Source organism: Gallus gallus, chromosome 4, assembly GCF_016699485.2.
Source record: "Gallus gallus isolate bGalGal1 chromosome 4, bGalGal1.mat.broiler.GRCg7b, whole genome shotgun sequence".
NCBI classification, from domain to species: Eukaryota; Metazoa; Chordata; class Aves; order Galliformes; family Phasianidae; genus Gallus; species Gallus gallus.
Genome location: NC_052535.1, coordinates 15,391,126 through 15,414,029, shown reverse-complemented (window position 1 = coordinate 15,414,029; position 22,904 = coordinate 15,391,126). Strand labels below are relative to the sequence as shown.

Below are 22,904 nucleotides of genomic sequence, written 5' to 3'. Positions count from 1 at the left end.
TGCACAATTTATTTATTTGCAGTAACAACAGAAGGCTACTTTACATTTCACAATCATGATGTGAACACAGGACCACTTACAATATCATTCTCTTCTGTGTTGATCTGAGCAGTGCAGTATAGAATCATAGAATCATGGAACGGCTTGAGTTGGAAGGGACCCCAAGGATCATCAAGTTCCAACTCCCCCTGCCACAGGCAGAGCCACCAACCTCCAGATCTGGTACTAGGCCAGGTTGCCCTGGGCCCCATCCAACCTGGTCTTGAACACCTTCAGGGACGGAGCATCCACAACCTCTCCAACAATGAAAACTTACTGGACGGTGGACCATCTATTTAGACAAAGAATCTCTTCCTATGATTCTTTATGTATACCTACTGAGGAGCAAATATCATCTCTCTGGTAATAAAGCACTACAGCTCATAACGCTCTAGATGAGTGTTATAGCTTTACCTAGGCATTATTATTTGGGATACTTGATGAGTGTTCTACACCCAAACACAATCAATTTTTTTTTTTTTTTTAATATGCACACACTTCACACATCACATCATGATTTGAAGACCCTATTCTGCTTTGGAGGCAATAACTCTAATCTGGGGAGAGCAAAGAAACTAGAAAAACCTTCCTGACAAACCAGCTTCTGTGCAGCAGTGTTTGCAGTAGGGCTAAACTCCAGCAGGAGGGGGCATGGTGTTAGAAGGCAGGGCATCAGAAATCTAACAAGCTAACCGGGGACACACAGCAGTGAAGATGAAACAGTTTGGGCACCTGTCATCATCTCGCTTACAGGTGAGTGAGTCCCCATGGTGTGCAACAGAGTTCACATCCCAGAGCACTGCCGTCAGTGCCACCGTATGAATCACTCAGATCAGAGCTGGTGTGGCTCTGCCCATGTGGAGTGGTATCACTTCCCAGCTGCTGTGAAGATAAGCCCTCAGCAATGAAAGGGACTGCAAAGACGGTGAGCTTGCGTCGGAAAAGAAACTTGGCCTTGACCTTCTGGATGGTGTGGGCCTCAGAGCTACAACAAGGGATTTAGCTCCAGTGAACTATTGAGAGAAAGGAGCTCTTGTAGGAATGGCTGCGATGAGGAACAGGCAAGAGAGGGGAACAGCTTCCCAAAGGATGCCAGCGCAGTCACCCAAAAGCCACTGAAAACCTTAATACCAAAAAGCTTTAAAAGGTCAGTCATTCGAGTGAATTTAAGTAACAAGCCAGTCTGTCACAATGTCAAATTAGCTGAGTTCGGAAAAATGCAAACTCTGTTGTTTATATTCCCATTTTCCTCTCTCTCTTGTTTAACAATAAATTTCGTTGCTTTCACAACATTCTTATTTACGTACTGCAACAGTATCACTGTCACAGGATTGCTGCAGTATAGCTGGAGGCCTGCCAGCGCTTGTCCTTTCAACATATGAAATGCCGTGTTGCCAGGGAAATCCTGCTCCCTTTGTTGTTCCTGATTTGCAGTGTTCCCCTTCTTTCCTGCTGGCATCCCAGCTGCCCCCTCTGTCATACATCTGACATCTTCTTATTTTTAATAGAAAAGCAGGAAGAAATATTCATGCATTAATACATGCTAATGTATCTCCTTCTCCCATTATTCTGGGTTATTTTTTGCTCTTTTCCCAGTACTGTACAATACAAGTTGACACTCTACTGACCCTCCAGTGCTGAAAAATATACAGGGGCCAAGTTCCCTTTGAGTAGACTGCATCTTTATGTACCTCGTTGTTTCAATAAAAAACAACTAGGAAGACCTCATGTGGAGTAATGTAACCCATTTTTTCTTATCGGTGCATGTCAGTCATTAATTCATGATCATTACTTTCACTAAATATGTTTTGTGAATATGGTCATCAGCTGGCTGAGCAAAGATCTGTCTCTGATCTTACTGCTTGAACTCCGATTATGTAAACAACATACACAAAACAGTGGGGTATAGTTTAATGTAACCTAAAACTGGTGTTGCTGCATCTTGTTGGGCATTTTACACACATCACCTTTATTAGGAGCAGTTAAAGGCAAGATTAATTACAAAATGGTTCTAAACACATAAAAGAGACTCAAGAATAAAAGATATTTAAATATAAACAATCTAAAAGACCATATTAAAAGTGCTCTATGTTGAAAAGAATAAATAATAATAAAAAAAAAGTAGCTAATATATCGCTGGAGATGCCATTGTAAAGAGGATGTGAACAGATGAAAAATCCCTTGGAGTCTCTAAGGAACACTGTGGAATGTCTCACATTGATGCATGTTGATGTTGTACTGTTTATCTGTAACTTAGGAACGGTTTTGTGCGTTACTATAAATAAATAGGGATTTCAATAATAAATCACAATAAGACTTCCCATCTCCTCCTTCTATTTTGAAGGAAGGAATAAAGTATTTTAAAATATTAACAAAATGTGAAGAAAGAGAAAAGCATCTTGCGTAACAGTACTAAAGAGATTTATGCTAAACTCACTGTGATGAGTAACATCACAACGGTTAATTGCTCCCTACTTGGTACCGGTGTTTTCACAGCAGAAGAAATTAAAGCAGAATACGTACAGTGAATACTTACCATACTCCGTGCCTACAAATTGGTTTTAAAGTCTGAAACTGCAACTTTTGAATTCAATTTTAATGACTAATTTGAGTGAAATCCTTTTTTCTTTTTTTAAACTTGTATAAATCTGGGGTCTATGTGCTCTTGTGTTAATGCACACTGATCAGAAAACTGTAAGCCTTTGGTAGAAATGTTCGATAAAATTGTAATATGATACTACACTGATATGAGTAATTAGGTGAGTGAGTTTAACAGGCATGGACTTGTTTGGCTTTCAGTGTCAAAATTCATTGCTATTTGCATAACAACCAAAGGGAAATGTTTCCATGTCACTATCACCAAATAATTGTGTAGGTTACATTAATGAAGGTGAGGAATGGTAATTTTTAACATCGTCTAGAACTTGTTCAGCAACTAAACACAGTTAAAAAAATGTTAATTTAAAAGTATTTTCATTACCTGTAGTTCTGGAATAACAGTTCCTCTTTCTGGACAGGAGCCTCCAAATGCTGTCAGGGGAGAAGGGAGTACAATAGGATTTGGACTGATGAAACTACTGACATCACAAGATGGTATATCTGACTCCGCTCTTTGCATTACAACTTTGTCGACAATGACAAATCTATTCCAAGACAACCAAAGTGTCCTTTTTTCAGATATGAAAGGAGATCTGTCAAAAACCAGGGTGACGGAGATGCCTCCCACAGCCACAAGGTCAAAACTGGAAAAGAAAACAAAATTCTTTGTTCTTGTTTTATCATCACATTACCAGAACTTCCAGTGAATCACAAACAAAAACTTTATATTGCTCAATATGGTCCTTAATTTACCATGCAAAATCATTCCAGTATATCTTCCTGATGTTACCATAGTAGTCATGAAGAAGCTTCACTTCTCTACAGTTTCTTTCTGTATGCATCAATAGCAAGGTACAGTGTTTCACTGCTCTTCTGTCTCTCTCCCCTCTACTTATCAACTAGAATTGATAATAAGAAGTTACCTTGTTACCGTAACAAGAATCTGTAAAAAGAATCTGGACCCAGTTGACTTGGATTATAGAAAAAGAAATCGCTAGCTCAGAAAAGGGACACTTATAATCTGTGTATGGTCTGCAGAATAAGAAACCCACCAGCCTGGTTGACCTTTTCATTCTTAACATACACCTTTTCCATTTTCCAAGTTGCAGGACAGCATAATGAATAAGAGACCTCTCTATGCAGGATATGATTTTGGGAAAATTGTGGATTATTTGCACTGAGCAATGAATCAGCTCTTGTAAATAAGGCAGGTGAACTTTTGTAAGCTACAGTGAAGTACCTTTGGTATATCTGGGCTTCAAAGCAGTGGGACATAGAAGGCAAGATAAACAGAGTCTTAATTTTCTGAGTTTCTGACATCCACAGTCAAGCAACAGAAGACAATATGTAAATAGATTCTTCATTGTCTGTATTATTGAATGCATCTATTACTGAGAGTTTTGATGGTAACAAACTATGATAAGAAGTCAGGCTTAATTATGCATATCTCATCACATTTCTCAAATGACACCGATTACATTCACAGCAAAATACAGGTAGCGTATTTCCATGCAACAATTTTATCCAGACTAGCATAAATAGAATACGGTAATTACTAACTTTCAATAGTGCGATTTGAAAGTCAAGAAAGTGAAGTAAAATAAATATGCATGCTCCTTATGATTATAAAGTGACAAAGGCAAACAAACAAAACAAAAAAGTGACAAATTTTACTCTTTCCTTCCTTGCTGGAAGCAAGCTTCTGACTTCTTGTCTTTCACAACACAGCCAAGAAAGATGAAGCCGATAGAAGCTTAATACAACTGATGTTCAAGAGTACATCATGATCCTACTGCAAATGGGTGGCCACCCCTGCAGTGCAATGTAGAATATATAGGAACTCATCTGTCTTTGAGAACTAAGCTCAGTCCTATTAGGTCAGGGAAGGGAGGGAACTGTGCAGGACAGGACGCAGAGAAACAGTGTGATGGTTCTGTCTCTGTGAAGCCGCTGTCCCCAGTTTTACTTGTATGGCTTAAGTGATCAGCTAAAGGAGTTAACTTCATTGACACTTCAATAAAGTACTTGCAAGATTTACACATAAAGACAGAAAAAAGAGGGAAGACAGAGAATTCTCTGGAAAGCCTGACTACTGAACATTTTCAAATGTCAAGGATGTGCTGGTGCAGCACTACTGTCAGATTTTGACTTCATGCATTTGAATGTCACTAATCTTGTTTCTGTTCAGTTTTTTTTCTTTTTTCTTTTCTTTCTTTTTCCCTTTCTTCTTTGGTCCTTTACCACAGGTAGCTCTAATAGGTATGCTACCAAAGCAGAGTCAGATGGCATCCTGAGTCCACACTTTGACCAGTGAACTCTATGAGAATATTGCACATGAACGGGTGGAGATAGATAGAGCCTAACTAAAAAAAAAAAATAATAATCTAGACTGTGCATAAAAATCTCACCTTCCATCTTGTCGACTGATGGTATATCCATACTCATCGTGGTGTAGAAAGCTGACGTTCACTCCAACCAAAGGTGTTCCGTCTATTGCTACCACCTGGCCACGAATGACACATGCACGTCTACAATAAAAAGTGTAGAAGCAACAATGTCACACTCATCAGGACAATGAGAAGGGTACTGAGCTACACGTCTGCCCCAAGCAAGGAGAATTGCTGTGATGTAATCATGACTTGATTTTGAATGAAAATTAAAGCAAGCCCAAAAGATTGATTTGAAAAAACATTATTATAAAGAAGACACACGGGCTGCCCCATGAATTGTTAGTGTATCGAGAATACATTTCCCTTTCTGTCTATATCTCAGGCCACCATTTGTTCTGCCATTGAATATCAATGCAAACGTTTCACTGATAGCATGATTTAGTTTGCTGCAGCTCTGGTGATGATGATTTGTGAAAGGGGAGAATGAAACCTTTTTCTCTGCTGCTAAGAATAGGGCGCTGCTGCCTGTTAGAAAAAAAAGCTGAACTAATGCGGTAAGGCAGCAGTGAGACGTGATCATAGTTCAACTTCAGAAAGTTACATTGGTAAATCTAAAGAGCACCTAGACAGGTTATACCCTCTGAAATTCCCTCTAGTACATGTTGGACTTGTAGCTACTTTCCAGCATAAAAATCTTCCCATTCCACTAAAGAGGTTGGAACATGGCAGCATGACAGAATGTACCAAAATCAACAGGTAGGAAAGTGAAATCATAAGTGGGTCCAAATATAGGCTGACAAAATCATACAAAATGAAAGCTGAAAGGAAATACAAGACTTAATCTTGTCTGTTCCTTTGCCTCAGGTAAGATTAACTATGCCTGCATTGCTCCAGACAGATGCTTGTCTATATCCTCACCAGATAACTCACTCCAATCCTTCTGTATGAGTGCTTTACTTATGACAATTTTTTCCTACTGTTCAAGCTAAATTCGTACTGTTGTCTTTTAAGACTATTACTTTCACCTTAGAATGCTCTCTTAGCTTTGGCCTTTTATATATTTGAAGACTGAAAAATAAAGGAGAAAAACATCATCAAGGATGAGGAATAATATATGAAATATTCCCATTGTGCAAATTAAGATGTAGTGAGATTTTCTAAGGGCTTACACATCCATATTTCACTGAAATACCTTTCAGCATTTTGCCTCATGCCCTTGGGTATTCTACATTAGTGCACCTCTGCTGGCTGCAAGGATCCAGGCTTTAGGATCTAATGATACAACTGCACATATTTCCTGGAAATATGATTACATATAATGAACCGAACATTGTAAGCAGAAGTATTTTGATAACGTTAAGACATGTAGGGTCAAAAACATTAGGATGTCTATAAAGACAACAGGTATTAATTATTTATGATAACCAACAAGCATAAATTTAGACGTTGTAATGTTTCCCTTTCAAGTTGAAAGTTTGCAGCAGATCTCAATAGGCACACACCAACTTTGTGGTGTGAATATGTAACCTAAAGGAAAAACATGGGCCTTAAATGGAAATTATTTAAGAGTCTGTATATAAACTTAAGAAATATCCGTTGAGAGACTAACTGATCAGGATCCAGTGAAATCATATATGTGAATTAGAGACCATAAATTTCTGAAAATCTGGACTTGTTTCCTAAGATCCAAAGCCACTTGACAGAATAATAATTTACTGCTATGATATCATCAAATTGAGTTGACTCAATGACAAAATAACCTCTTTGTGAGTATGCTATTCACCATAGCTGTTAACAAGAATTCCATGCCCCCAGGACATAAAAAGGTACCAGTTATAAGCAAAGTTGATGAGAGTTCTCAGAGGAATGGGAAATGCTGCACTAATTGCACTGTAAAAATTCACTGTACGTACCTTTTTGCTCCCTACATTAACTAAGTTGGTTGTGGCCCAAGCTGTGGGCAAAATCTGCTGCACCACTAAAGGCAATCAAACTCTTGTGTGTTTCAACAGACTCACAAGACTCTCTGAAGAAGAAAAGCCAGGTTCAATTACTCTCTGATGTATTAGAATAGTAACTACTGGTTCCAATTGTTTTCTCGTATTTCTGACATCGACAGACTTATCTCTCAGTTTCCAATCCTTTTATTAGTGCAGTACGTGTTTAAAAAGCGTGTGGGTCTAGGAGACACTTGTAGGAGTCATCATTATTCAGTACATTATTTTAGTACTCCTGTTTGTTCATTCACTGATTCTCATTCCACAGATCTATCTTCTGACTCTACTATTTCCTCATATTTTATCAAGCACATAGATTTCTGTGATAACAACTCATCAAAGTCTTCATTATTTCATACACAGTCCTTTTCCTCTATTCATTCACTTCTCATTATTCATAAATAATATTAAGAGACTTATCTTTCAACTTTCTGCTCCTTTTTTTATTCATCATATTTTACAAGCCACACACATTTACACTATGTGATAAAGACTTCTAAAACTCATTATTCTACGTTTATCTGTACTGAACTGTCTTTCCACTCTTTTAGATTTCATATGTTCTAAACCTTCCTTTGTGTCGCTGCATTTGTTCTCATTATTTACTGTCTTTTTACTACCCACTCAAGTTGAAGAGTCTTCACTCTTTGGCCTCTTCTTGAATTACCAGCACCTACTAAATCTTCAGCTAGGCGTTTGATCAGAATTACTTCTAATTTTTTCATTCACTGCAGGCATTAAGACCTTTTTCAATTACTTTATGGCCAACATGAATCTGCAGGGCTCTGGGAAGTAACAAAACACCCCCACAGCAGCTGGACCTGCTTCCCCAGTGCCCTGACAGCTCACAGAGCAGATGACCACGCTCTGAAGGGAGTACACTGGCTTGCAGAAGATCTCGCTTAATTTCTTTCCTTAACAGAGCTTTTAGAGCTCTTTCCCTTCAGTGATGTCACATTTGACTCCACTGCTATTTCACTCTTTCCTTGCCTCAATATTCACTCTCTTTCTTGGACCTTGCTACTGCTCACTGCTATTCTTAATTTTAATGGAGAAACCTCTAAACATCATTATGCCTCCAGAATGTGCTGCATTTTCCTCTTGGATTTTCAGCCTCTAAGGCTTATTCTACACATTTGTGACTGACCTGCTTTTATCTCTCATTTGGGATAACAACTCATACTACCCGTCCTACAGCCACTTAACTTGCAAAGACTGCATGATCTTGGAATAAGGCCTCTCAAATGTTTTAACTTTATAGTGTGTACAAAAATGACTTTTCCAATTAGGAGCATTTCGGAAGAAACAAGTCCCTTATAAACTGGCTGAGCATTTTCAAACATATTAAAAATGTTTCTAGTCCCCTGATATGCTGTTCTAAAGCTGCAGCTCCAGAGGGAGCAGTTGAGAGAAAGCAGAGATTCCTGTGGGTTGTAGGTGGCCTAAAAAACCCAGAATGTCTCTGTAAACGCTTCATGGGTCATTCTGTGCATAAGTGAGGAGCTCAGCTCTGTGACTCTCTGATCTCTGCCATGCAGTTTGTTTGACATCTCTAATTTAAAATATAAATAGCAGTTTAAAATTCCAGATGCATTCTTTCACTGCTTGTAAAGCACTTCATTATTCTACCACCATTCTGTCTTGCTCTGATACTTCTTATTTGTTATTTTTCTGCTTTTGTTGAGTGTGTTGAGTTTCCAATATTCTCTGGGCACCTCAGGCTGAGACATTAAGCTCAGATGTGGAACTCCGTCAAGCAACGTGTGAATTCGCAAGTGTCACATTACCAGAAGATGTCATTTACTGTACTACATTTCTGATTAAAACCTTCAATCAGAGAAATTAAGCTAAAGGCGAGTAAGGTACATTCATTTCTTCCTGCTGACAGTGTTGCTGTAACAGCCTTTGAAGGGTAATTAATTCAGTACGGTGCACTGGACCCCTTTTGTAGGCAATTTGCAGTGAGTCAAATAGCTTGCCAGCAGCATGCATTAAAAACTCTCGGCAAAGAAACAAGACGAAAATCTTCCTGAGAAAGGAAGATGATAAAACATTTTAATCCTCTACACCATGCTACATGCAGTGGCTCAAAATCATTCCTGATGTAATCTAGCACATTTCCATTTATTCAGAATTTTTCTCATCTGCCTTTAAGCATGTCACTATTTAGGCTAGCAGCATGTCAAAAACCCTGTGCAAATGACATATCAAGAAAATATATTTTTTGAAAACACTGAGTTCCTTAATATTAATTTTGGTCTATGCATTGAACAAACACTATGTTGTAGAAGCCTAGTTTTTTAAAAAAATGATCTAATATAAAGTCTATGATGCAAAAGGATAGATGTCCCAGCAGTTGTCAGAACTACTCATTTTAGTATGTCAGATGATGAAAATGCCAGGAATATGGCAGAGACCAAACACTTTCAGGCTTAGGGACAGAGATAATATTTGCTGTTTGCTGATAGCTTTCCCAAAGCAATTCAACATGAAATCAGCATTATCTACAGTGAGATTCATGTAAACATCACCCATATTGGAGTTCCACTGACATACAACACAGTAAAATACTTCACAATGTCATTTTCATCAGAAGACTGAGAACATCAGTTTTCAGATAGAAGAAGAAATAGATATTTCTTCTTTAATCCTCTTAATGATCTTGGAGACTTGCAAAAAGAAAAAAAAAAAAGTCAGACAGGGCTTTGCAAAATTCTATATCTGAGCACCAGTGTGAATGGATGCCAATGCTCTGAATTGAATGAATCCTTACAGCACTTCTCATTGATCCACTAATGCTACAAAATACGGCACTGCAAACAGCCAAGAGTTAATATCATCTGCACGGACAGAACCTCTTCAGCAGTAGCCAAAAGGAGATTAGAAAGCTCAAGTATCCTTTGGTCTTTGCTGGATAGGCAGGATCACAGATTTTTAATGTATTTACAGTAGTAATTGTAATCTACCTGTTTTTTTTTTTTTTTTTTTTTTTTTAACAATCTTAACTCCCAGGAGACAAACAGACACAAATGTCAGCCAGATTGACTACGTCAGGGGAAGATTCTGAACAGATACAGTGCTGCTAAGCTACTGCTTCCTTCTGAGATTCTGCTTATCCACGATCCTTAAGGAAAATTCTGGCAGTTTTTAATAATATTTGACTTATGGATGAGCAATTTTTCAACAGCCTGGAAGACTTGAAGATCAAGTGAAGTGTAGAGCGATGAACTCCTTAGGGTGCCCCGTACACTGAAGATCACTGCTGACAAAACCCAGAGACATGGCTCAGGGCAAGTCTTGAGGCTCTGCCATAACTCTAAATGCAGAAGCAGACCCATCAGAATCCCAAAGTTCTCCGATCTCTTTACCGTATGAGGAAATGATATCTGGGGTGCATACAATGCACTGGCCCAACCACAAGTCACATTCCTTTGTATTATAAAGCCTGAAGTTTAAAACCATGGCAAGGATGGGCTGCTGCTCACACACAGACCTTCAATGCTCTTCATTCTCCTAAAGCATACCAGATGTGAGGGTAAAGAAATGAAATACTCAGGAAAAGCTTTTAAATCCAAGTTAAATCCCATCAATGATAGCTTTAAAAGATCAGTTCCTTATATCTACAAAAGCATGGTGATGGGATTATGTGCAATCTGGCTGCTAACATTTGCAGTGCCACAGAAGACCATTCAGGTGACTTGAGTGCTCACCTCCTCTGTGAAAACACCTTGTGGTGAGACATTTTGATGAGGAAAATCTTTCACTGGTGACTTGTGTTTTAAACTGCAGTCTGCTGCATGGTATGTACAGTCAGCCAAGGATCTTGTACCTTGCAGGTACAATAGCACTGTTCCATCAGTGCTGTACTCAGAGAGACCCAGCTTTGTTAGGTGGGTGCTCTTCATGCAGTTCATTTTCATGCCCTATTGTTCTACATATTTATAACATCCTGTTTCGTTATTAATACTGATTAAATGTCTAGGTATTACAGATCAATAAAGACTCTGTTTTACATATTTACTTTATTAATAATGAATAAAGTACAAAGACAAAGTGTATTGAATTTGTGTGCAGCTATGGAATTAAGTTGAGGTTGTAACCTAAGTGCTATTTACTGTGCCCTGAAATAAAATAAAAAAATCTTACGCCCTTATTACTGGAACATGGTTTATCTAATGTATAGGCCTAGCTGACAGGGTAATAGTTAGGTGATGTGGATGATTTGTAGATCTCTTTGTCAGCATGTAAGTTATAGCTTCCCTGGTGAACTACAGCATAAAAACTTATATGTCCCTATATTTCAAATGCTCAAGAAAATGTGTGTTACCGGGCTTCTGAGCATGTAAGTGCCCCTCTTCTATTGCACACTTTTCCTATTAAAGGGCAAGCCAATCTCCAAAACACTCAATGATCACACACTACTGTTTACATGACAGCTTAAGAATAATCTGCAACACAAAATAGTTAACTTCACACTCCTTATGCATATGTAATTAAAAAAGCAAGTTTGTTAATTAGATAGCTAGATTATACATAAATAACACATGTTGAATTTATTACTCTGAATACTAAACAAATTCTATCGGTAGCATATATGAACCTAACACATCTTTCTGTTTCCTGCCATTATGTGCATTTTCAGCACAGAATTGAACTTCCCCTCACTTATTTTTCAAGTACATGATGGCTCACCTTCCAAAGCAGTTCAGTCTTGTTAATAAGAGTAGTGGAGTTACTGTGATGCTTTTATGAGCTAGATGGATAACAATGAGAATATAATTGGGAAGACTCACAGCTGTTGGGGCTTCATCATTTACTATCTTTAAAAAATTTTTTTGATTGTCAGTGAAGACTTCTCCACGATCTACATATCACTTTCTCCTAGTTCAGTAATCTCCTTGCTGTTCTCAATATTCAGAGGCCTTACATCTAGAATAAAACTCACCTGCTCTCAAATGAGATATCTCCTGGGATCACGTGAGTGCTTTCCTTCCCAATAAGAAATCTGATTCGATCATAAAAGAGCCTTGGAGGATGCTGAGAGAAAGGTGGTTGGCTGTGTTGGATAAGGTCAAGGGGATCAGGCGAACCCTGGCAGAGAGGACTCGCATAGCAATTGTTTTGCTGACAGCAGTCAGGGTCTACGCAGTCTGTCAAGCCATCTGAAACAGAGAGAATAGAAAGTTCAGAAAACTGAGTGATTCTGAGAACAAAGCACAGCATTTACTACTGGAAAGCGCAGCAGGTATTTGATCAATTGGAAGGCATGCTGACTGTGATACATTCAAATTCAATAAAGCATTTATGTACATGCTTAATTCCAGGTAGGTGTTTCTCTCTAATTATTAACACTGTATCACCTCATAAAATCCCTACATAACAATGACAAAATAGAAGTTAGAAACCCAGTGACCAGGGAAGAGTGGGACTGCAGAACAGAAGAAAATCACTACACAATACTGCCACATGGGGCAGCTGATCTCTCTGATAGACTTTCACTGTCCCTACGGTATGTTCACACCTGTGAAGGATATTCATTCACTAAGCAGGCTGCAATAACAACAAAGTCTGAAATGTTATATAAGTCCCATGAGCATCCTTACTATAGTAGTAAAAAAGATCCTTGTAGCAGTTTTCTAACTTCCATTTTAAGCCCTACAATAGCTTTATATGTGCTTCAGGATGTTTGTTTTCATTTATTGGTTGCAATACTAAAATGATCCCAAAAGGGCAGAATCATGACTACAGTCCTTTTGCAGTTGGTGATAAACAAATTCACACCTTCATAGAGGCTTTATCCCAGTGACCTGAGAGATGCAGTCTTCTCCATGGATGTATGCCTCCCTTCACTCCTGAAGCACAAAAAACTGAAGCAAAAATTGATTTTTCAGAAATCTACATTTCTTCATGGAGAAACTTGCAGCTATATTTGAGGGTGACAGTCATTTACTTAAATGTCCAAATCTTATGATTAAAAGAAAAGTGAAGCACTGAAGTAAATCTAAATTAAACACCTAAATAAAACTTAAAATTGGGCCATCAGCATTTAATTGCTCCCATCAGCAGCCCAGACGTCCAAATTGCCTAAATTACATACTTCACCAGAAACTGTCACATTTAATAAGGTATGGTAAAATGCCCAACTATCCTCTCAAACATCCATTTCATGACTTATCGGTTGCTAACTTCCTTGGATTGACAAACACACTAATGCATATAAAGGAACAGTAAGGCTTCATATCCTTTAACCTTCAAAAAAGACACCTCTTCTTTGTATTTTTAACAAGGTCACTCTGTATAAATGTGGAGTCATCATATCACTACATGGATTTCCCTTGTGTTAAAATTGGAATGCTACAGCATCAACATACTGTCAGATATTTTCACTTCAAACTTTGACTTTTCCTGCTCTGTTTGTGCCGACACTTTTGTGCCTATAAAACCCTACCTCCTCAGGGCAAACTGCATTATCAAAGAAGCTGCTGTAGTTTTGTCATTGACTTTAATGGGTGCAAGACCAGCTCTCAGACAACTCTGCTCTTTTCTCAATAGACCTCACTGCACTATGTGAGTATTCAGTAAATAACAGCATAAAATATTCACTTTGAAAGGAAAGCAAAAGCTCTTCAACTGAACAAACAAGTATAATGAAATGGGCTTTCCTGGAATCTGAAAATCTTTGCCTGACCTTGAGCAAGGTAGTTGTTTGGCTAAGCAAAAAATATTAACAAATCTCTCCTACTGCAGCTGGGAAATCAGATAGCGCAGGCTAGTTCTTGTGATGATGAGACAAGGGCAACTGTAGATAGCTAACAACAATAATCCGAGCCCCTCAGGTCTGGCAAAGCTGGCATAGCTACAGGTCAGCTCTTCCATATTCCCCCAGTCCTGGAACACAACAGGCAACTGCTAGTAGTGGGAGAGGAGCTTCACAGGGCCATGTTGAGTTTACTGACTTTGAGAGTAGCAGTCACTTTATATTCAAGAAAACCTAAAAAGCTACTGAAATCTGCTAGGAAATCTTTTAGCTGAAATAATAAGAGATCTCCAGTCTAAACAAAGCCACACATGAAATGGGAGGAGAAGTAAACAATATGAACCAAAGGGGGGGGGGGGGGGGGGGCAGCATGCTCTTATGAAGGAAAGAAAAAAAAAGAATTTTTTGGGTTGAAAAACAAACTTGCAATTGCAAGGAAAAAAAAATCTCTTACTGCTTCCTCCTTCTTTGTCCAAAGTATGAGTCACTCTATTCTCTAAGTAAGTGAATTGAACAGAAAAACCATCAAGTTTACTACTACGTCCTTCAAGACTGTAAATGTTAAAGAATTCTACTAGACTTGAAAAGGTGATGAAGAAAGTAAAATCCCTTGCTTTTACTCTATACTTTTGAAGAACCCTGTGTGGGCTCTGACGTGGCAGGCTGCGGCCACTCAGGTCAGGTCTCTACTGGTGGAGCGGCTCCAGCAGTGACAGCTCTTCTTCAAGGAGCCCAGGTACTCCCTGCAAGGCATGAACTGCTGTGTACCTGGAAAATGTGAAAAACATTGGTCTGGCAGAACAAGTACCAATCATTAAAAAGACATGCTTATTCCCAAATAACTATCTGTGGGGAAGCTATTTTGGAGTAATTTATTCTGCCCTAGCTCCTCTGATTAATTTTTTTCTTGTCAACAAGCTATTCAATGTGGGAACTGAGCTGATCTGATTCTCTCACTTATGTAAGAGGCGAAAGTGAAAATTCTCAGAACTATTAGAATCTGAAGATTTGTTTAGAAAATAAATAGCTATAAGGACAACAATTAAATTCTCTACAATTGCTTTCTTTAATAGAATCCTCATCCTTTTTCACATCTGTCAATAGCTTATGTTTGGCAACATGCACTTGGCATTCATGCTGTGTACTTAAAGAAAGCAGGCAAAGGGAAAACAGCTTTCCGTTTTCCAAGCAGACTCAGTTTTCATCTGTTCTTTGCAAAGTGACCATCTTATAAGCCCATACAGATTCTGCTAATGGAGTTATTTTGGCTAGAATTACTTGCACCTGGTTTCATTTCCTTCTCCATTGTTTTAGGGCTATGAAAGGGTGGGTTTCCCACTAGGAAGGGAGTGAAGTCTCAGAAGCCTGTCTGAATAACCCAGGGTGGCATTTGTCCTAACAGCACAACAAATGGATATAGAGTATGCATTGAAGAATTTGTAACTAAAATACTTTTAAATAATGCAGCTTTTAGCTTTTTCTTTTTTTTTTTTCCAAACAATCAAACAGAATTTAGAAAATTAAATCTGCTTCCATAAAACTGAAACCAATTTCTTACACTTAGCTCAAGTAAAATAATGAAACATCTACTTTGGGGCCAATTTGGAACCCTTATCCAGAATGAATTGTTTCTTTAACTTAAGGCTTATTAGTCTTCTGCTTTAATTAAAATAAATAAATAAATAAAATCCCACAAATATAAACTCAGAAATCAAATATTTTATTTTGAATAAATCCACATGAAATATTCTGTGATTTCTGAGCAGAACTATTTGAATAAAAATTATTGAGGACATTTTGTTCCAGTCTTCTCATACACATAGCTTGTCTTATTTGGATCTAGTAGCACAGAGAAATGAAGAGACTTTCCTCAACTTAAGCCTCCACTTACATTTCATAAATCAGATATTCCTGCCTCCTGCAAAGGTTTTCTTTAGCAATCTTCTTGCTGTTTACTACTATAATTCAGCATGATACCCATTAAAAGAAGTTAGTAAATGCATGTGTAGATACCATTTTCAACAAGTCAATCCTATTTAAACTGAGATTTTTAATCCATGAGAATAACCCTGAAAAAATATCTCATTTATAAACTCATTCATTTGGAAATAGCACATATACATAATTTTCAGTTCTCAACCAATGGTCACAGTTGTTTGTGCTTGCTTTTTTTTTTTCTTTTGTGTGTTAAGTTTTCAGATCAGAAACGAACTATTAAAAATTAGTGTGTTAAGAAAACAGCAGGGTTTCTATTAGATCTCAGGAGACAACAGTAAGGAGTATGAACAAACCACTGCAAACAGCAAAAACTGTAATTCATACGGCAGGGGACTCTGTATGCTGGAGTTTTTATTGTCAATTATAAACAGTGCATCACAGCAGAGGTATAGGCTAGGATGTATTACAGGGGTGTAAATGACTTTGGTTTGCTATTAGCATTTTCAAATTTATCTTATATAAAAGGCAGTTGGGGACTTTCACAGTGCAGTACAGATTATATAACAAAGTGATTCAGATTTTGGTGAGACAAATTTCAAATTCGAGAGATGGCAAGAATTACATGTTCACAACTTCCAGGTATTTTGATTTGTATGCAAAAGGTAATTATAGTAAACAGTAAAAAAAAATAGTAAAAAAAGTAAATAAACTAGACAGTCAAAATACTTCTAACGTTATTGCTAAAACAGAATCCACAAAGACCAACTTGAGGATAAAAAGTGCTTCATGGCACTCTTAAATAATTTAAGCAACTTCAAAGAGAAGGCAGAGCATGCCAAAACAAGCTGCTCTGTTCTCAGCCTGACCACTCCCCTCTGCACTGCTGTAGCAGTGCTAGGATGATGTTTGCTCATTTCCTTGCTGGGAGAAGGATCCTTTCAGGAAGTGTTCAATAAGGAATGACATAAATATTTATTGTGTCAGAAGTTTGTGTCAATGGAATCACACAATGTTGTTCAATGAAAAAGAAAACAACACAACACTTTCTTGCTTACACAGATATTTTGTATTTAATATGATGGGAAAAATACATAAACGTGATGAAATTAACTCTTTCTCACCTCTTTCTCTACTGCAGCCACTGAGGGTTCTGTGTGTGCTGGGTACAGCACACTCTGTAATGTACAGATTATGCAGCAATCTCTCGTCTACATGGAGGAGCACCTTCAGCACCTGGCCAGCTTGGGAGTGAAGCTATGGACCCACCTCCTTCTTGGTTACCTCCCAGCAGTATAACTATTTCCTTATCAGGTTTGAGAGAATGCTTCACAATAATTGTATTTTATATAGTTTGTATTTGAGCACATTATCTATATTAAGTGCTCAAGAAAATACAATAGTACTTGGAAAATGAAACGGTACATTGTCAGCTGAGGTGACATCTTACTTGCTAACATAAAAGCTAATAGCAAGACCATGGAACAAGTGAAATATTTCAGGCCTGGTATTCCATACCACCTACTTTTAAACTCCTGGCTTTTTGAATCTTCCTATCAACCCCTGAATTACTTTCAATTTGTGTTGCAACAACATGATACTGAAAATGTATCGGTTTCCAGGTGGCAGAATACCCTGAAGACATTGCAGAGGCACTGGGAAGGTCACCGAGAAGGAAGCAAAGAACAAAGCAGTTCCCACTGTAGCAGCGGTCCCTTCCCCAGCTCACTAATGCAAAGCGCAATAACTTTCACCACAGCTTCTTTTCTATTAAACCACTCAGGGGTTTTATTGGCTGGATATGGAAATGCCAAATTCAATTGGATTCTACCTCCCACATTACTGGGTTACTGCAGATTTTAATAATCTGCCCCCATTATCAAATGTCGGCAAGCAAAATGCAAATAGTAATAAAAATTGCTATTCTTCTGCTTTAAAGTTCAAAGAGCACAGTTCTCTACTTTAGGTTTGAAGTTTTATGTTTACTGTAAAAGCCAGAATGCTGCACGTAGCAGCCCATATGCTTATACTTGCATACACATGTACACAGGGATACTCCCAAACACATGTACCAAGAAACGTATGTGCTTACTCACATGAAAACCAAAACCATCCCCAAGCAGTGTACTGTATTTAATATAAACAATACCAATGCCCTTTGCTTTCTCTGCTGCAGAGTGACCCAGTGGTACCTGTGTAAGTGCTCTTGCTCTCCATACAGATCCTGATGAGTGCAAGGAAGGGATGGAGCTCCGAGAACAAACCTCCAGAATATTTTCACAGAAATCAAAATGAGCTGCAAGTTTATCCATTCAGTAAACGGATTTTGTTCTCTGAACTTTTTATTCACAACAATGCAAAAAACTCAATGCTGAAATTCTCAGATCTTGAGGGATTTGAGCTTTTCAGTAATTAAACTCAAATAGTCAATTGTCCAACACTTCTGTTGTTTGTGAAGAAAAATCCACAGGAGTCTTCAACTTACATTTGCTTGCTTTCTTTTACAGATTTCAAATAAGCTTTAAACAATGCCTGTGCCAACTTGTTTCACCACAGGCTCAGTTAAGCCCAATTAGGGTTGCCAGGAATCTGGGTGAACTAAATCAAAGAGGAACTTCGGAAGAGACCAGGCAGCAGCAACGTTAATGAGACTGCTGCTTACTTGTAATGCATTAATCCAAACGTCTTCTCAAATTTCAGCTGTAATATGTAGAACACAGCAAAGAGTGATGCCGTTAACCGAGAACACTGCTGTTGTGTAAAGACATTGGAAACTCAACATTATGTCTCTGGAAAGGCTGTTCAGTGTTCTTTTCAATGGGCAGGAGTAGTGTTTGGCCTTCCACATGCAGGAGAGTGCAAATATATCAGAGTATGATTTTCAGAAAAAAGCATCCCTGGGGAGCCCTCGCTGCTCAGCAACAAAGAAAACCATTCCCATCAGTATTATTTATATTGTGTAATAATAGCATATTACTTATATACGGACTCAATATCCCTGTGACGGATAGGTTATTAAAATGCCAATGGATGGGTCAGGAATACATCAATATTTTAGCAGCGATGGCTATCTACCAAAGGCTATGCTGAATCATATGTTTTCTTGTGCTTGGAAAAGCCTGGAGAAAGCTACAATAACTGTCTGAAGTGACTGAAGGGGTATTTGGAAAGGAATTCAAAGCTTGCAGTATTTTCCTTAAAAACAAACAGTCAAGATTGACTCAGGAAAAAAAAGAAGAAAAGTGATCCAAGCAAATTTAATAACAGAGATCAGTATCAAAGAAATTAAAGGGAATGGCAGGCTGTATCTTTGAGGCTATGACGATGACCCACATGTGCAGCAGCAAGGTAAGCACAGGTAAGAGTAGAAGAGTGGCTGGCAGGCTGGTGGTGGGCTGGTGCCCAGCTCTTCACACATCCCAGAGCTTAGGCTCCGCAGCCTCGGGACACTGATGCTCACCTCTTGGAGCTACCAGAGCTCCCAAAGAGAGTAGAAGACAACGGCAGGCCAAGAGAAAATGACCTGCTCAAAGGAGTGGAATGATCATCTCATAAACTGAAAATGAACTCATGTCAGTCATGATAATGAAAGAGTGAAAATAAGAAATGGGGAACTTGTAATGCTGAGGAAAGCTGCGGTGGGGGAAAGGCACACCCCACTGCAAAGGACATCTTGATGTCTTGCTGTTATTTAATGGACATCACTGTGCTAACAGACTGCAGATGTACTCCACAAGAGCAAGTGCAAACCATGTCGTTGCACATCTGTTATAATGCTAAGACCTTTCCAGTGGTATTTATAGTGATATTTGAACAGGTAAACATGCCCTTAACTCTGCAAGGAGAGAAAAGCTAACAGAGAGTGATGAGAAGGAATGGTACAGCTCTGATACAGTCAGGGTGTGAGTACTGAGCATACTAACAGGGCTCTAAAAGAAACATCTCCCTGAAGATGGTTCTGCACATGTTAACCTCACCATCAGGGACAACTGCCCTGGTGTGGAACTCTGTTTCAGTGTCTGCAGAGCTGGGATGCACATGAGCACACTTGTGGCTTGCCTTTACACTAATGTAGCAGTTCTTTCAAAAATCCTCCCCCCTAAAGCTTCTGTGCCATTACTACAGATCACACTATAATGCTAACACTTCTTCATGCCAAACAAATGAGAGTATTTAATCTCTGAAGTTGGAATCACTTAGAACTCTTCCATTTTTATATTAAAATGATACATTTTTTTCTACCATGTATTTTAATATAGTAACAGTGTCAGGTTTTCAGTCTCTGAAAGTACTATACAATAAATCTACACAAAATCATCATGCTGAGCTACTGCTGGAATTAGAGTTTGATTGAAGTAGCATTTGTCCAATGCTACCACAACTTTGCTCTTTGGTTTTAACTTCTTCCTAAAGACCTTGAAGCACAAACCACCTCATAAGATCTGATACAGAAATGCTTGGTTTAAACACGACTGCAATAAATAAGACCTTTTCTAGATAAGAATACCATGATTTGGACTATGCATGGCACTAAATTAGGTCTGGAGCATGATCTTTCAGGCTACGTGTTGCTGCCTGAATGTGATCCTATCATAACTAACTGCTTACGAAGTGACTACCTGACAGATGAGTTTTGGTAACTTAACTAAGAGCATGCTCTTAGCTCACCACAACTGCAGGCAAAAACTTAATAGGCTCCATCTTTATGAGCCTAAACCTGTTATGTAGCCTGATGGATGGGAACTCATTATGCCACCATAATGATCTCATAGTCTAAGGCATAACCTCATGGCAAGTAGAACTTAACAGATAATGTCACAACTCCTTCCTAGTTTTGTTTTTATGGTTCCATAAGTACACAAATTCTGAAACACTAGGAATCAGCTTCTGATTTCATGTAAAATTAAAACTGGTATAAATCCAATGACTGTAGGGACATTTTTCTAATTTATGTTCGTCCAAATCAGGTTCTATGAACATCATATATAAAGAGAAGTGATTTTAATATGTAGATATAATTTCCTTTCCTTATATAACATTGATTGTGAAGAAAACTTAATTACATTTAGCCCATCTGTACCAGTCAGATTAATTAAATATTTCTCTCTGCACTTATCTCTAATTGTAACGTCAACAGAGCTGTCCTAGTACGTTATGTTACCATTAAAAAAGAAAAAGAAAATTACTTTTAAAACCTGCAGTGAAATGATGTTAAGTGTCTGCCTTAAACTGACAAATTCAAGGAGATTTAGAGTTAAGACTGCCAACTCTTTCAATAACTCACCCTTACTGCTGAATATAAAGCATAGAAAATCACAATACAGCACAGTTTATACGGAGCCAGTTCAGAGTGTATCAGAAAATGCTTTACATACATTACAGGGAAAACAGGATTTTTGTGGGCAGATTTAAGAATGCACGCAAGTGAGTCAGAGGCTCGGACAGCAGGGGAGAGCACCAGACAGATGGGAAAGCAGGCGGGGGGCAGTGATCCCAGCTGTGGGACCTTGTGTAAGAGGGATACACACCAGCATAGAGGAGCAGAGGGAGTGGGCAGAGACATGGTTGCCAGTGCTCTTGGAAATAAGGTAAAAAAGGAAGAATGAGAGAGGTATAAGTTAAATTTGAATTGAATTCAGAAATGAGGAAGCCTTTGCCAAAGGACAGCATGGTCTTAGAGCCCACAGGATACGAAATCAGAAGGTCTCAAAATATATCTGTAAATGAGGAATCATCACTGAGTCACAGTGTTTCTATTGAGGTCCCACGGTGACCTCAGTTCTTGGCTCTCAATCAAGTTTAATTTATCAATGACCTAGAAGAAAATAGACAATAATTATACTAAGTTCTGACACAACGTTGAGGCACGAGATCTCTCCCAAGACAGTGAGATGGTCTGTAAGTGTGACATGATAAAATAGCGTACATCCCAGTATAAAGTCTTAGGGAGAACACAACCATATTTGGGGCAGATGCATTCATAGCCTGACCGAGAAACCTACGCAGCTCCAAGTATGGGGCGAACCAATGAGGACAAATAAAAGCGGAGGGAGCAACAGTCCTCCTTGACTGCCTAGTAAATCAAGTGTTCCTAAAAAGATAGGAAGAGTACTTTGAGAACAACCTCTGAGGAATACTGTTGCTTTTCTGATACTGGAAAGTTTGGAATAAAGGCTGGATGTTTTTGCCAGAAAAAAACAACGACCCTGCTTCCTGAGAGGGAGTGTTCTGTAGCCAGACATCCTCATCATCAGTCAAGTGAGTCAGCTTTTTCCTATGATACTTGGGCTGGTATCGCAAAGAACTTATCAGAAGCAGTTTCACTGCTTCCAAGACCAACAGAGGGTTTTTCATTTGGGTATCCATTCACTGATGAAAGAAAGGAAGAAAGGTGAAAGAAGAGGTGGAAGAAATGACTTGTTAAAAGGTTATTTTAAAAAAAATATATTTTAGAAAATACCCAAGTGCTAGGATGCTAGGTATGGCACATACATAAAATCTGCCTTGGAGAACATCTAACAAAAAGATATATTCTGTCATTGCATTGATGAAGTCTGTAGAGCAACTGTCTTGAGTAAACAAACAAAACACTGACATTCTGTGATAAAAAGGAAAACATACAGCAAAACTATAGATTCAAATGGGAATTGGGTATGTGACAAATAAACAGATCCATGAATTATGTATCATACCTCCGTCATTGTCCAGGTTATCCCCACACGCCATTTCCATGACAACGTTGCATCCCGAGCCGCTCCATCCCACTTGACAAACACAGTGCCATCCATTCTGATCAAGAGTACACCTGCCATTTCCATAACAGAGACCTGGGCAGCCATCTATTAAAGAAAAAGTGAAAAAAGAAACATTCATTGAGGAGTTTTCTTCCCTTTCCTGTAAAGTTGCAATTATTCAGTGACATTCTTTAATCCTTGCTGCCTATAAATGAGAGCAATACAGCTACTTTGCAAGACATTCATACTCTTGGCTGAATATGGAAAAATACCTGTACTTATCCCTATTTTTACTTGCCCAGAAATCATTTCTCATTCAGGAATAAGGATTTTTTTTAGTGTGTAACTTTTTGTGCACAGGAAAAAAGTGAGTAAATGTGTAAGAAGTTATTTAACAGCCTGTTGTGTCTATCTCTTTCTCTACACATGGAAAAAAATGCTGTATATCAGGAAA

General features: G+C 38.4%; 1 protein-coding gene and 1 long non-coding RNA gene across 9 annotated transcripts in view; one reads left to right on the top strand and one right to left on the bottom strand.

Annotated features, from left to right (window-relative positions):
* The window catches only part of LOC112532396, a 48,644-nt gene extending 37,702 nt beyond the window's left edge, over positions 1–10,942 (top strand). The window contains exons 4-5 of the long non-coding RNA XR_005859838.1: positions 3,057–3,489; positions 10,037–10,942. This is a non-coding gene — a long non-coding RNA (uncharacterized LOC112532396). The remainder of the gene's footprint in view (positions 1–3,056; positions 3,490–10,036) is intronic.
* Positions 1–22,904, bottom strand: part of TENM1 (teneurin transmembrane protein 1) — an 846,851-nt gene that overhangs the window by 69,448 nt on the left and 754,499 nt on the right. For all 8 annotated transcript variants that reach the window (NM_001397994.1, NM_001397993.1, XM_046939904.1 and 5 more), the window contains 4 exons: positions 22,409–22,555; positions 11,970–12,186; positions 5,046–5,165; positions 3,020–3,281 (listed from right to left, as the gene is read on the bottom strand). In NM_001397994.1, coding sequence (NP_001384923.1) covers positions 3,020–3,281; positions 5,046–5,165; positions 11,970–12,186; positions 22,409–22,555 — 746 coding nt within the window. The remainder of the gene's footprint in view (positions 1–3,019; positions 3,282–5,045; positions 5,166–11,969; positions 12,187–22,408; positions 22,556–22,904) is intronic.